The 15,000-nt window shown below is 41.0% G+C and overlaps 1 protein-coding gene across 1 annotated transcript in view; it reads right to left on the bottom strand.

The window, feature by feature from the left end:
* Positions 1-15,000, bottom strand: part of LOC143037336 (uncharacterized) — an 18,835-nt gene that overhangs the window by 3,786 nt on the left and 49 nt on the right. Inside the window, exons 1-2 of the mRNA XM_076205472.1 lie at positions 14,959-15,000; positions 14,440-14,523 (exon numbers count right to left, since the gene is read on the bottom strand). The exon at positions 14,959-15,000 is cut by the window's right edge and continues 49 nt beyond it. Coding sequence (XP_076061587.1) covers positions 14,440-14,523; positions 14,959-15,000 — 126 coding nt within the window. The remainder of the gene's footprint in view (positions 1-14,439; positions 14,524-14,958) is intronic.

Here is a 15,000-nt window from a genome sequence, read left to right as displayed (position 1 = left end):
AGTAGTAGTAGTAGAAGTAGTAGTAGTAGTAGTAGTAGTAGTAGTAGTAGTAGTAGTAGTAGTAGTAGTAGTAGTAGTAGTAGTAGTAGTAGTAGTAGTAGTAGTAGTAGTAGTAGTGGTAGTAGTAGTAGTAGTAGTAGTAGTAGTAGAACTAGTAGTAGTAGTAGTAGTAGTAGTAGTAGTAGTAGTAGTAGTAGTAGTAGTAGTAGTAGTAGTAGTAGTAGTAGTAGTAGTAGTAGTAGTAGTAGCAGTAGTAGTAGCAGTAGTAGTAGCAGTAGTAGTAGTAGTAGTAGTAGTAGTAGTAGTAGTAGTAGTAGTAGTAGTAGTAGTAGTAGTAGTAGTAGTAGTAGAAGTAGTAGTAGTAGAAGTAGTAGTAGTAGTAGTAGTAGTAGTAGTAGTAGTAGTAGTAGTAGTAGTAGTAGTAGTAGTAGTAGTAGTAGTAGTAGTAGTAGTAGTAGTAGTAGTAGTAGTAGTAGTAGTAGTAGTAGTAGTAGTAGTAGTAGTAGCAGCAGAAGATACAATATGAGGACACCGGAGTCAAACAGGTAGCATATGCAGATGATCTCACGGGCGCAGGAAAAGTAGCTGACCTAAAAAAGTGGTGGGATCTGGTGTTGGCACACGGCCCGGGCTTAGGTTACATTCCGAATGCAAAGAAATCTGACCTCATAGTGAAGCCAGAGTACTCTGTCCTCATAGTGAAGCCAGAGTACTTTAACAATGCCAGAATCCTCTTTGAGAACAGTGAAGTGAAGGTAACAAAGGAGGGGGAAAGACATCTCGGTGCAGTGATTGGCTCAGAATCCTTTAAGAAGCAATATGTTGAAAAGAAAATTAACGAATGGGTGGCGGAAGTTAGGATTCTAGCCAACTTTGCAAAGACCGAACCGCAGGCGGCATATGCCGCATTCATATATGGTGTGAAACATAAGTGGAACTACATATTAAGGACGGTACCGAACATCACCGACCTACTAAGACCCCTTGAAGAAACCATCAGAAACGAGCTAATACCGGCCATCACCAACGGACGGACAATAAACGAAGAGGAAAGAAAACTTATGGAACTTCCACCTAGATTGGGAGGGCTAGGTATCTCCAACCCGCTAAACCTTGCCGACACAGAACACCGAAACTCCATGAAACTCACGTCCTCATTGACAAACAACATCGTGTCACAAGATCAACGGAAGGAGACTATCATGGAGGAGGTTAGGGAAATTAGAAGAAACATTTCAAAGGGAAGGGAGGAGAGGCAGAAGGAGGAACTTCAAGCACTTCTAGCTCGGCTATCGAATTATATAAAAAGAAAGATAACAATGGCGCAGGAAGTTGGGGCGTCCAATTGGCTGACAGCACTACCAATCAGGGCAAAGGGATTCACCCTAAACAAAAGAGAATTCACGGATACCATTGCCCTGAGGTATGGATGGCCATTAGGAGGGCTGCCTAACAGATGCTCCTGTAGTGTACAATTTACTCCAGACCATGCAATGATATGCAAGCAAGGTGGATTCATTTGCATGCGACACGATGAGGTAAGAGATCTCACTGCCCAAATGCTTCAGGAGGTGTGCAAGGATGTGACTATCGAACCAACATTACTCCCACTAGGAGGGGAGAACTTCAGATACCGCACGTCCAACACATCAGATGAAGCAAGAGTGGATGTCAGCGCAAGAGGTTTCTGGACACGGGGACAATTGGCTTTCTTTGACATGCGAATATTTGATCCGATGGCCCCCTGTTACAGCAACCTAACTATTGAGGCATCCCACTCTCGGAACGAGCATGAGAAGATCAGGATGTACGAGGAGCGCATACAGAATGTAGACCAGGGCTCATTCACTCCTATAACCTTTACGACTTCAAGTGGGATGGGTCCTAGAGCAAAGGCATTCTACGCTCGGCTGGCTGAGGTAATGGCTGAAAAGAAACAACAACCAAAAAGCAGCATTGTTTCATGGATGAGATGTAGACTATCATTCTCACTCCTAAGATCAGCCCTCTTGTGCCTGAGAGGTACCAGGTCCCCACCGCCCAAATCAACACATATACAAAACCTGGATTTTGAGCAGACGGTGGTTGACAGTAGGATAAATGAACTTTTGTACTAGGCATTATTAAAAATAAATAAATAAATAGACAAATAAAAGGGTCGTCGACCACAGTCATTGGCGGGAGAGGGGCCAATGAACTGTGTCTGTGGAAGACAGACCCTGCTGCTTCCACCACACAGTTCCAATAGGATGGAGGTCGTATCTTAAATCGTAGTAGTAGTAGTAGTAGTAGTAGAAGTAGTAGTAGTAGTAGTAGTAGTAGTAGTAGTAGTAGTAGTAGTAGTAGTAGTAGTAGTAGTAGTAGTAGTAGTAGTAGTAGTAGTAGTAGTAGTAGTAGTAGTAGTAGTAGTAGTAGTAGTAGTAGTAGTAGTAGTAGTAATAGTAGTAGTGGTGGTGGTGGTGGTGGTGGTGGTGGTGGTGGTGGTGGTGGTGGTGGTGGTGGTGGTGGTGGTGGTGGTGGTGGTGGTGGTGGTGGTGGTGGTGGTGGTGGTGGTGGTGGTGGTGGTGGTGGTGGTGGTGGTGGTGGTGGTGGTGGTGGTGGTGGTGGGAAGAGGATAGGGAGCAATACCAGAATGATGAAAAGGAACAGAATTAGAAGAAATCGGAATAGAGGAGTAGATGGAAAAGGAGTATTAAGAGGTGAAAGAAGACTGGGCGAGAATAACAAGGGAGATGAGAAAAAGAAAATGAAAAAATAGAAAAGGAAAAAGGGAAGAGGAAAAGCAGGAACAATATAAGAAGAAGAAAAATGAAAAGGGAAGCGGAAAGAGCAAGAAAAAGAGGACAAGGAAGAGTAGGGAGAGGAGCAAAAGTAGGAGAAAGAAGAAGAGAAAGTAGAAGAGGAATAGAGAGAAGGTGAAGGAAAGAGAGGAGAAGAAGTGGAAAAGGAAAAAAGAACGAGAAATAAAAACAGGAGGAGGGGCAAGACCAGGATGAACAGAAAAGGGAAAAGGGAAAGAAGTAAGAAAGGAGGAAGGAAAAGAAGAAAGGAGGAAGGGAAAGATGAGGAAGAGGAAATGGGGGAACATGAGAAAGGGGAGGAATAAAAACTGGTGAATAAAGAAGAGGAGGATGGGGGGAAATGAGGAAATGGAGAGGGAGAAGAAAGGAGGGGAACCAAGCGGAAAGAGAGGGGGAAGAGAGAATAAGGAATAAAAACAAAAAGAGGAAGAGGAGGAGGAGGAGGAGGAAAAGAGAAGGAGGAATGGAACCAAGAGAAGAGAGAGGTAAGGAGGAGAACAAGGAATAAAAGAGTAGGAGGGAAAGGAGAGTTGGTAGTAGTAAGAAAAGGAGTAGGAAGAGGAAATGGCGGAGGAGAAAGAGGAATAGGAGGAGAAGAAGGCGTAGGAGGTGAAGAAGAAAGTGGAAGAGGATGGGTTAGAAGATGATGAGGAAATAAAAGTAAAGGAAGAATGGAAGAGCGAGAAGAAGCAAGGAAAGAGGAGGAGGAGGAGGAGGAGCGTTATATGTAAAAACAGAAGGAAGATGATGGCGAGTGGGAGTAGGAGGGGAAGTAATGGAAGGAGGAAGAGGAAAAGCATGAGGAGTAGAAACGGGAGAAGGAGAAGGAGGAGTGGGGAAAGGAGGAGAAAGAGAAGTAGAAGGAAGAGAAAGAAGTGGAAGAAGAGGAGGAGGAGGAGGAGGAGAAAAAGAAAGAGGTGTAGGATGTAGAACAGGAGGAGGGAATGGAGGAGAAGGCGTAGGACGTGCATCAGGATAAACAGGAGGAGAAAGAGAAAGAGAAAAAGAAGGAGAAGAGGGAAGGAGATCGGATGTGAGGAAAAGAAGGGACAGGAGTTTTTTGTCGTCATCTTTGCTTCAGCTCTTCCTCTACCAGTAATTTACGAAAGAGAGCGTGCAGGATCATCCTAGGCGTGGAGTACAGCGGTTACGACCACGCTCTTACCACCCTTACTCTATCTAGGGTGTCCCAGCGGCACGGTGAGGCACTAAAGAAATTTGGGGAAAGCCTGCTTTCCCACCCTAGACACCGTCACTTCCTCCCTCCCGACGCTCCACCACCTCGCCACGCCACTAGACACAGAAATAGGCTCGTACCAATCAAAGCGCCAAGAACTGACCGCTACAAAAATAATGTCATCCCATCCATTGTGCACATAATCAACTCTATGTAAACTTGTACCGTGTACATACTCTAAGTTTTATATTTTAATCAGTTTTTGCATTGTATTATTGTCAGTGTACTACTGCTATTGAAATGAACCTTTTATTATTATTATTATTATTTATTATTATTATTTAATTTCGTTTCCACCTCCCATTCAAGAAACCACATTTACCCTGAAATAAGGAAAACTCCCCTTTTTTATTTTTCTACCTCTGTATTCCCTATAACTCTTTCTTCTACTCTTGCATCTACCCGGGATCATCCTGAGCCTTGCAGACGACAAAGCAAGGTATAAGCAGCCTAATTCCATCCCTTAAACCCATCAACATCAGAGGGCGGCTCGTGGGGGAAGGTTGCCGAGGAGTAGGAGGGCTGGGGGAAGAATGGGGGAGGAGTGATGGAGGAGAGAGAGAGAGAGAGAGAGGGAGAGAGATAGTCGGGTAAAGGATGGCATTGGTAGCAGCAGCAGCAGAAGCAGGAGCATAAGTTGGGCTAATGACTCTAGCAGGCGGCGGCGAGACGACGGCGCCTCAAATGGGGCAGGCTGTCGTTGCTTTGACCGGGCGTCCAGCATCCTCTCATTTTATTCTTCCTCTTGCTTATCTTTTGACCATGAAGACGTTGCTGGGTGTGTCTGTTTCCCACATGACAGTGGCTCCAATTTTATTTATTTTCATTTTATCTTTTTTTTTTTTTTTTTCTTTTTTTTTTACTTTGATGATTATTACATATATATATTTTGGTCGTCACTCCAAAGGCAAACATGTTATGGCCTTACTACTCAACTCCCAAAAAGGTTTTCGATATGCACAAGTACTGTTCTTTAACCACCAGAGACACCTATATGACGATTCATTTAGACTGCAACCATTGGATGTTTGGCAGCCTCTCCTGTCGAGTATTTGCATTTCTACAGTAGATTCCTCGAGAGAAAGAGGTGCTCCCTACAGTTATTCATATACTTAAGACCATCACTGACTCCTGGGTTATATGCAGTGCAGCAAGACACAGCACCTCCACAACAGGGCCCGAGAGCCAAAGTTGATTACCCCCACCGCTTCATTACATGACGACCTTTACACTCCTCTTCTACACTTATGAAAATGCAGAGTAGTATAAAGGAATCTTTTCTGGCGCACTGATTTATCATCCGTTTACAACCACGCCTCACTCACACCAATCTCTTGCCCTCCCTATCCCTGTTCGACAGACATTCACATTTTATGCCATCCATCCACCTCATCCTCGTTCCTCCCCATGTGTTCACTTTACCTACTTATGCCTTCCACACTTGTTTTTGACAGATTTTCCTCACTCATTCTTTCCATATGCCAAAACCATCCTAGTATCCTTTGAAGAACCCCATATGTCCGTTCCCTTTCCCCCCTCGCCTTCTGCCTCACGTCCTCATTTCTCTCTATCCATCTTCATAGCCCCCACCATAATTCTCAAACATTTAATCTCAAACACATTTAAACTTTTCTTTCTTGTCTCACTTAAATTACAAGTCTCTGGTAATGATAGAATTTACATGAAATGTAAAAAATAAAAAATAAAAAACTATCAATAAAAGGTTAACCGAAATAGTTTAAATCTTTACAAATAAGAGACTATTCCCTCAAATGAGCAAAACTGCCTGATGGTAGCCAAAATAGCAATAAAACGCAAGGGAAATACAATTGTCTATAGCAGTAAAAAAAATTATGCAAAATGAAAATAAAAAGAGTAGACACCTGCCAGTGAGTTTGAAACTGCATAGCTAAGATGAACATCTATCCATATCGAGGGATGAGAAGAGGGATAAGGAGGAAGAGGAGGAAGAGGAGGAGGAGGAGGAATTACAGGAATATTAGGAGGGGAATTTTGAGGCGGGAGGAGAGATGAGAAGAGTGGACGAATAGAAGAGAAGATAGACGATTGAAGCGGAAAATGATGGAGGGGCAGCAGAAGGTGGAGAGGGAGGAGGTAGGGAGAAATAAGAAGAGAAAAAAAGAGGAAGAAGAAGAAGAATAAATGGGGCAGAAATTTTAAATTGAAGAGGAAAATAAAGACAAAGAAAAGAGAAAAGCAAGAAAGAAAATTTAGAATTAGGAGGAAGAAGAGAAAGAGGAAGAGGAAGAGGAAGAGGATGAGGATGTGGATGAAGATGAGGATGAGGATGAGGATGAGGTAGAGGAAGAGGAAGAGGAAGAGGAAGAGGAAGAGGAAGAAGACGAGAAAGAGGAAAAGGAAGAGGAAGAGAAAGAAGAAGAAGAAGAAGAAGAAGAAGAAGAAGAAGAAGAAGAAGAAGAAGAAGAAGAAGAAGAAGAAGAAGAAGAAGAAGAAGAAGAAGAAGAAGAAGAAGAAGAAGAAGAAGAAGAAGAAGAAGAAGAAGAAGAAGAAGAAGAAGAAGAAGAAGAAGAAGAAGAAGAAGATGAAGAAGAAGAAGAAGAAGAAAAAGAAAAAGAAGAAGAAGAAGAAGAAGAAGAAGAAGAAGAAGAAGAAGAAGAAGAAGAAGAAGAAGAAGAAGAAGAAGAAGAAGAAGAGGAGGAGGAAGAAGAAGAAGAAGAGAGAAGAAGAGAAAGGAAAAGAGGAAGAAGAGTACGAAAAAGAGGAAGAATGACAGGAAGGAAAAAAGGAAAAAGAAGAGAAAGAAGAAGGGGAAGAAGAAAGGAAAGGAAAAATGAAGGGAAATAGGAAGGGAGGGAGTAAGGGAAATAAGAAGGAAAAGAAGAAAAGAAGAAATAAGGAAAAGGAAAGGGAAAGCAATAGGAAAAAAGGAAAGGCAAGGGGAAGAGTAAGGTAAAAGGAAAGAGGAAGGGAACGAGGAAGGGGAGATATTAAGGGAAAGACAAAAGTATGGGAAATATGTGAGTGAAAGAAATTAAGGAAAGAAGGGAAGGAAGGGAAAGAAGGAGGAAGGGAAAGAATTTAGGAAAGAGGAAGGGAAAGAATTTAGGAAAGAAGAAGGGAAGAAATAGGAAAAAAAGTGAGTGGTTGAAATAGGGAAAAAGGAAGGGAAAGAGGTATGGGAAGATGAGGAAGAGGAAGAGGAGAGAAAGAGGAGGAAGAGAACGATGAGAGGAAAAGGAGGAAGAGAAAGATGAGAAGGAGATGCGGAAGAGAAAGATGAGAGGAAGAGGAGGAAGATAAAGATGAGTGGAAGAGGATAGAGAGAAAGATGAGAGGAAGAGGAGGAATAGAAAGATGAGAGGAAGAGAGGAAGAGAAAAACGAGAAGAAGAGGAGAAAGAGAAAGATGAGAGGGAGAGGAGGAAGAGAAAGATGAGAGAAAGAGGAAGAAGATAAAGATGAGAGGAAGAGGAGAAAGAGAAAGATAAGAGGAAGAGTAGGAAGAGAGAGATAAGAGTAAGAGGAAGAGGAGAAAGAGAAAGATAAGAGGAAGAGAAGGAAGAGAAAGAGGAGAGGAAGAGAAAGCCGAGAAGGAGAGGAGAAAGAGAAAGATGAGAGGAATAGGTGGAAGAGAAAGATAAGAAGAAGAGGAGGAAGAGAGAGATGAGAGGAAGAGGAGGAAGAGAAAGACAAGAGGGAGAGGAGGAAGAGAAAGATAAGAGGAAGAGAGGAAGAGAAAGACGAGAGAAAGAGGAGGAAGAGAAAGATGAGAAGGAGAGGAGAAAGAGAAAAATGAGAAGAAAAGTTGGAAGAGAAAGATAAGAAGAAGAGGAGGAAGAGAAAGATAAGAGGAAGAGAGGAAGAGAAAGATAAGAGTAAGAGAGGAAGAGAAAGACGAGAGGAAGAGGAGGAAGAGAAAGATGAGAAGGAGAGGAGAAAGAAAAAATGAGAGGAAAAGGTGGAAGAGAAAGATAAGAAGAAGAGGAGGAAGAGAAAGAGAAGAGAAAGAGAAGAAGAGAAAGACGAGAGAAAGAGGAGGAAGAGAAAGCCGAGAGGGAGAGGAGGAAGAGAAAGATGATAGAGAAAGGAGGAAGAGAAAGATGAGAGGAAGAGGAGGAAGAGAAAGATGAGAAGAAGAGGAGGAAGGAAAAGATGAGGGAAAGAAGAGGAAAAGAAAGATGAGAGGAAGAAGAGGGAAAGAAAGATGAGAGGGGAAGGAGGAAGAGAAAGACAAGAAGGAGAGGAGAAAGAGAAAAATTAGAGAAAAAGGAGGAACAGGAGGATTTGAGGAACAGGAGGAAAAGAAAGATGAGAGGAAGAGGAAGAAGAAAAAGATACGAGGAAGAGGTAGAGGAGGAAGATTAGAAGGTGGGAACAATAAAGAATAGGATAAATGAGAAGTGGAGGAGGATGAGAAGTAAAAGGACGCGGAGGAGGAGGAGGAGGAGGAGGAGGAGGAGGAGGTGGAGGAGCAGCAGCAGCAGCAGCAGCAGCAGCAGCAGCAGCAGCGGCAGCAGCAGCAGCAGGAGTAGAAGGAGTAGTAGGAAGTGGCGAGCAGTAAAGAAACGAGATACGCCAAGCCATTAAGTTCTACTCGTTGGGAATATTTGTAACTAAATGACTTCATATTACGAATATTAGAGAAGAAACATGGTCACCAAATCTTCTCTCAGATTTTCTCCTCATTTTAGAATGTTATTATAGGCATAAAGGCGAAAAATTATTCAGGGAGTGTGGGGTTACTGCATGGTAAAAGGACAAAACATGAAAAAGTGAAAAGATTATACTAAGTTCAGGTAAATAGCAATAATATACTACGGACAATCAACTGATATCTATATTTTCCAACCTCCCTCCCTCCTTGCATTCACTGATACGCACACACGTACATAAAACCCCCCACACACAGACATACACAGACACACAGACACACACACACACACACACACACACACACACACACACACACACACACACACACACACACACACACACACACACACACACACACACACACATACACACACACACACACATACACGCACACACACACACACACACACACACACACACACACACACACACACACACACACACACACACACATACTGTCGGATAGTTGAAAAGAAAGAGAAACATGGATGAAGTAGAGTAAATTATTTGGAAAGGTAAAAGTATTAAAGGGGCCGAGCGCAGATATACTTTAGGAAGGCAATAAATGAGATGTTTCAAGACAGAAATTGAGAGATCCTGAAATGCAGAGACAAAATGGTAAAAATAATAGAAGAATTTTACCAAAAGCTTTACTTGCCAAAAACTGCAGTTGGGTCAGTAAATTCATCTGTATACATTAGTAGTGTACCAGAAGTTACAGAAGAAAAAGAAGAGTTTACTCTAAAAAATTTGAAACGAGGAAAATACCTGGGGAAGGTGGTATATCAATAGATTTTCTGACAAACGCAGGGAAAGAAGTTCATTGTAAATTAGCCCAATTGTACACCCAGTGCTTACGTTAATAAAGCGTTCCTAAATCCTGGTACAATGCTATAATGATTTTGCTTCATAAAAAAGGAGAACAGAAAGACTTTAGTAACTATCGACCGATTAGCTTGTTATCAAATGTATATAAAGTTTTCTCCAAGATCCTTAGACGTAGACTAAGTCAAGTTTAGATGGAAACCAACCAAGAGAACAGGTAAACTTTAGATGCGGATATTCGGTTCTAAATCATTTGCAGACGATGAAAACGACAGAATACAGTATACCTCTTTGTTTAGCTTTTGTAGATTACTAGAAGGCCTTTGACTCAGTAGAACAAATAGCAATACTAATTTCATTACGCAAGCAGGGTGCAAACGAACAGAGAGTAATGGTTCTAGAAAAGGCTTATGTGAAATGTACAGCTGTACTTCGACTACATAGTTATACGGAGAAGATAAAGATCGAGAAATGAGTACGTCAAGGTGATAGAATTTCACCCAAATTATTTGCAGCTTGGTTGCAAGAGATTTTCAGGTGGTTGAGTTGTGAAAAAAAAGATAAACAAAAGGCATAATCCCATAACTGGCTACCCCCACCCTTTTAACCACTTGGCACGGTACGGACCTTGGCACTTAGGCTGCAAAGCGTTCCCTTTGAATATCAGAAGGACCAGCACTAAGCCGCCAGGTTGAAACTCCCTGGACTTTGCTTTCTTGTCAAACCAGTGCTTTGCACGGGACTGAGTTTCATCTAGGTGTTCTGCATCGATTTCCCTTCACTGAATTAAGTTTTCTAATCTCTTTTATCCATTCTAACAGCGTCTGCTTGATAAGACATCCCTAAGTACGAAAAAAACATATGCTAAGCTATCATCCCACGGTGTATTAAAGGTAAGCGTATATTTGCGCAAAATAGACTTGATCGTCTGATGGCTTCTTTCCACCACCCCTTGGGACTGGGGCTAGATACTTTATAAAGACCCTGGTAGACTGTGTAAAGTCCTCAAAAACCTTCCCAGTAAAATAAGAGGCCCCGTCAGTCTGCATCCAGCACGGGATCCCAAACATGAAAAAAGTAATAATAATAATAAATAATAAAATAAAATAAAGATGTCTAATAACACTGGTCAACAAAATTTATTAAAATACCTGTCCCACAAGCAAAAGAAGATGAACTTGATAGATTTTTTCTGCTGATTTCAAATATGTTTTAAGAATTGTTCTATCAGGCATATTTTTTTCTCTGATAGCATATTAAGTCTTAAACAATTATAACTAATAAATAAGGCTGATATTTTAAATAAACTTACATTTAGAGTGTAGAAATGTATGATTTCCGTGTGTATTATGCTTCTGGGAGATCCCTTTTTAGTGTCTAACAGTAACCAATCAACATTAATGAGCTCCACTTCCCTTGATACAGGGTTTCCATGTTCAGAATGTCCTAGTGAAACATCTCATCGTACTCGTCACTGAGGGCGCCATGATTTTCATGGAAAAAGTCTAAGAGTCTAGTAAGTTAATTTTTAGGCTCATATTGCATTGCAAGGACTTTTAGGATGGTAGTAACTCTTTTACCATTTCAAAATAGTTATTTGCTTTGTGATTTTCCAAAAATTCTGCGCAAACTTTCTTAAATGACAGTCATGGTCCAACAAGAATACCTTCATTGATTTTTGAGTCACTTACTCTAGGAAACTTATTTTTCAAATATATGAATCCTTTGCCAGTTCTATCCATACCTTTAACAAGAACTTTTATCAAGCCTAGCTTACTGTGCAAAGGAGGCAGATAAATTTTCTCTGAATCAACAAGAGGAGGATTGACAACATTATTTTCTCCTAGGTTTACAGATCATTTCAACCACGCATTCTTTTCATCAGGATTTTTCTTATCCCAGCTGTCCCACTCACAGAGAAAGCAACAAGACTTTGTGTAACCCAGCTGCATTCCAAGTAAAATAGCCACAACCTTGAGGTCACCAGGGATATTACACTTATGTTCCTCATATTTAATTGTTTGTAATAGAAACTTGATGTTATCATTTTCATTGTGGAGTAAAAAAGCTTTCAGGCTCACTTATGAAGAGTCAATAAACAAGCGCCACTCATTTCTGTCATACTTAGGGTTAAGTTCCTCCATAACAGAATATACATCATTGCAAAACACCACACCATTCTCAAACGAGAAAAACTGTTCAAAATCAAAATGTCGCTTACGATAAAAATTAACTTTGTAATCTTTCTGAAGAAGATTAGGTCCTTTAACCTCGAAGTAAGAAGTTCAGATTGCTATTTTGACAAGTTTAAATCCCACAAAAGATCACTCAGATATCCCTGATCCATTAAATGTGGTTCAGATGAAGAACAAATTAGCTGAAAGTGCATAACAATCTCATGCAGTGTTGCCAAACTCAGTAATCCCAACCGCTTGATTGAAATTTATCCCACATAAACAGGTAACGTAACATACTGCGGAAAACAAAAAATGTGAGTGCTGGAAAAATTACAATATTTTTGGATTCTGCATGCAGAAACATATAAGATATAGCTATTGCTTTCCTTGGACAAATTCTTTTTTGACCAATTTAATCACTCCCGCAGTGGCACTACGAAGGGCTACTGCCTGAATGAACTTCGTGGAGGTGTCCACTACCATACTTTTTGTTTATCATTTATCTTTTTGTTTATCATTTATCATTATCTATCTTATTTACTTATTTGTCTATTTGTTTATTCATTCATCCACGCTATGATGGTGTAATGGCAGTATGTACGCATGGGCAAGTGTTATACAGATATGTCTCCGTCGAGCACATTGTCGGTCTCGATCGTGATGACATGGAATTAAAGTGAAAAAGTTAATGTGGTTAAAAAAATTAATATCTGCACTGGGGACCATTCAGTGTGTGTGTATAACACTTGCCCACGCGTACATACTGCCATTGCACCATCATAGCGGGGATGGGTTGAGCATAAGATTCGTGTATATGTATGTAACTCGAGCATACAAATATAAGAAACTGTGCTCAACTTATATCTCTCTTGATGGCGCAGTGGTTAGAGTCACTGTTCACTTGGTACGTCTGAGCTGAGTTCGAGTCCTTGGCTTCACTACGTATCAGTTTCCGCATATGTCTCCGTCGAGCGCATTGTCAGTCTCGATCGTGATGACATGGAATTAAAGTGAAAAAGTTAATGTGGTTGAATATATATATATATATATATATATATATATATATATATATATATATATATATATATATATGTATATGTATATACATATATATTCCTTGTACAAGGAAGAGGATTGGGAAGAGAGAAGGCATAGAAATAAGGGAAGGAAAAGGAGGAGAAGGATCAGGATTACGACGAGGAAGACCTAGAGGAGGAGAGGGGAAGGAGGAGTAGTAGGAGAAGGGGTAGATTAAGAAAGAAGTGAAAAAGGAAAAAGACCAGTAGTAGAAGGAGGAAAAGAAAGAGGAGGGTAAGAAGAAGAAGAAAAGATGATGATACGGGTGAGAAAGAAAAAATAAAAGGTAGAGGAAGCGTAGTAGGAGGAGAAGGAATGAGATAAGGTGGAAGATTTGTAGTATGAGGACGAGGAGCAGGAGAAAGAAGACTGGATACGTAAGTGATGATTAAGAGAAATGGGGAAAGTGAATAGGAAAGGTAGAGAGAAAAAAAGAGAAATGTACAATTTGCAACAAGATTATGGTTTTTCCAAATATTTCTATAATTTAGTAATTGCATAGATACAGGCATGACGAGAAATTCTGGTTTATTATAAAAAGTATATGATGTAGGATGGAAATAAAGAAGGAAGAAAGCAAGCAAGATAAGAAAGGTAAAACAAATGTGGAAAGGAAGAATGTATTAGGAAAGGAAGGTAAGGAATAAAAAAATGGAAGCAAAGAAACAAGCAATAGTGGAAGGAAAGGAAATAGGAAAAGGTAAAGGTAAAGAAAAAGAGAAAGGAGGATGGAATGAAGGGAGGAAGGAAAGAAGGAAGGAGGCCAGGAAAAAGCACAAAAAAGAAGAGAAGGAAGGAAGGAAGGAAGGAAGGAAGGAAGAAAGAAGGGAAGGAAGGAAGGAAGGAAGGAAGGAAGAAGGGAAGGAAGGAAGGAAGGAAGAAAAAAGGGAAGGAAGGAAGGAAGGAAGGAAGGAAGAAGAGACGGAAGGAAGGAAGGTAGGAAAGGAAGGAGGTAAGAAAGGAAGGAAGGAAAGAAGGAAGAAAGGAAGAAAGGTAGGAAGAAAGGGAGGGAAGGTGGTAAGAAAGGAAGTAGAGAAGAAAGGAAAGAAAAAGAATAGAAGAGGAAGTACGGAAGAGGAATATACTGCTATTTTTCATTCTTTCACTGCATTAGATCAAGTGTCTCTTTCAAGATGACCTTGACGGTTTGTGCCCGTCCGCCGACCTGCCGGCCTAGGCAATCTGCAGGGCTGGCGTGCTTAGAAGACTTTCTTCTTTTGTTAGCCTAATGGCTTTTCCGTCTGCATAAACCCTTCAGCCTGAGAACCAATACTGAATTGAATAAAATTACCTGGTGTTAGACCGAACGAGATATATCTCCGAGTGAAAGAATATAATCTACAGGTTTTGGACAAAGTCTATTGTGTGTGAGTGGGGATGGGGGTGGGCGTGGGGGCTCTCCAGCGAATTATGTCGTTTGGCATTATTTTGGGAAACCACTAGATTGTATATTCTCTAACATGTCAAAAGAGTTTTAAGCAAAATTCCCATCAGTCTTTTGCGTTTTTTGTAGATAGTGTTGTCTGCCTCCCGTCTTAGTTCCCTTGGTTAAAACTTGGGCTTCAGGCATGCAAGATTCTTTTTCCATCCCTCCTCCTCGTCTGTACTGGCAACGGGCTCATGCTTGTCTCGCTCGCTCGCTCGATCTCTGTTCGCTCACAGTGCAGTCACAAATGCAGGCAACTCACCTCCACTCTTCAGGACCCAGAGGTCGCTCCAATTTGAATCAAATCGGCCGAAACCGTACAGTTTCCCATCACTAGTAAATGTGGCTAAAGCAGATTTCAGACCATAGTTTGTCGTTCACATAATGCAGTATGGGCAGAGGTAGCACAAGAATGGAACCATGAGGAACTATTCGTAATATATTTCCATTTAGAAGCTTTGTTATCCAGAAAAAATACGGCATCTTCCCTCATCCAGTCTTTTTTTTTTTCGAAATGAATATTTCATTCTATTGTCATGTGATTGTAAAGGCAAGAGCAAGGGAAAGAGCAAGGGCAAGAGCAAGGGCAAGAGCAAGGGCATGGGCAAGGGCATAAGAGAGAGAATAATTGGAATGAGAAGAGTTTTGCAAGGCAAGGGCATGTGGCAATGGGGGAACTCAAGGATCATCATGAAGCAAGTGAATCTGGAGCCAAAGAAAGAGATGGCGGGTTGATAGGGAGATCGTCGGATTTTGAAGCTTATAGAATGTAAGGAATTACTTTCAGATGTAGAGAAGGAAGTAAGGAGAATGTAGGGAGGAA

This window comes from Oratosquilla oratoria, chromosome 22 (assembly GCF_046742065.1).
Source record: "Oratosquilla oratoria isolate Oo_2021 chromosome 22, ASM4674206v1, whole genome shotgun sequence".
Taxonomy (NCBI): domain Eukaryota; kingdom Metazoa; phylum Arthropoda; class Malacostraca; order Stomatopoda; family Squillidae; genus Oratosquilla; species Oratosquilla oratoria.
The sequence above is the reverse complement of the archived record's forward strand: the minus strand, read 5'-3'. Positions and strand labels throughout refer to the sequence as shown.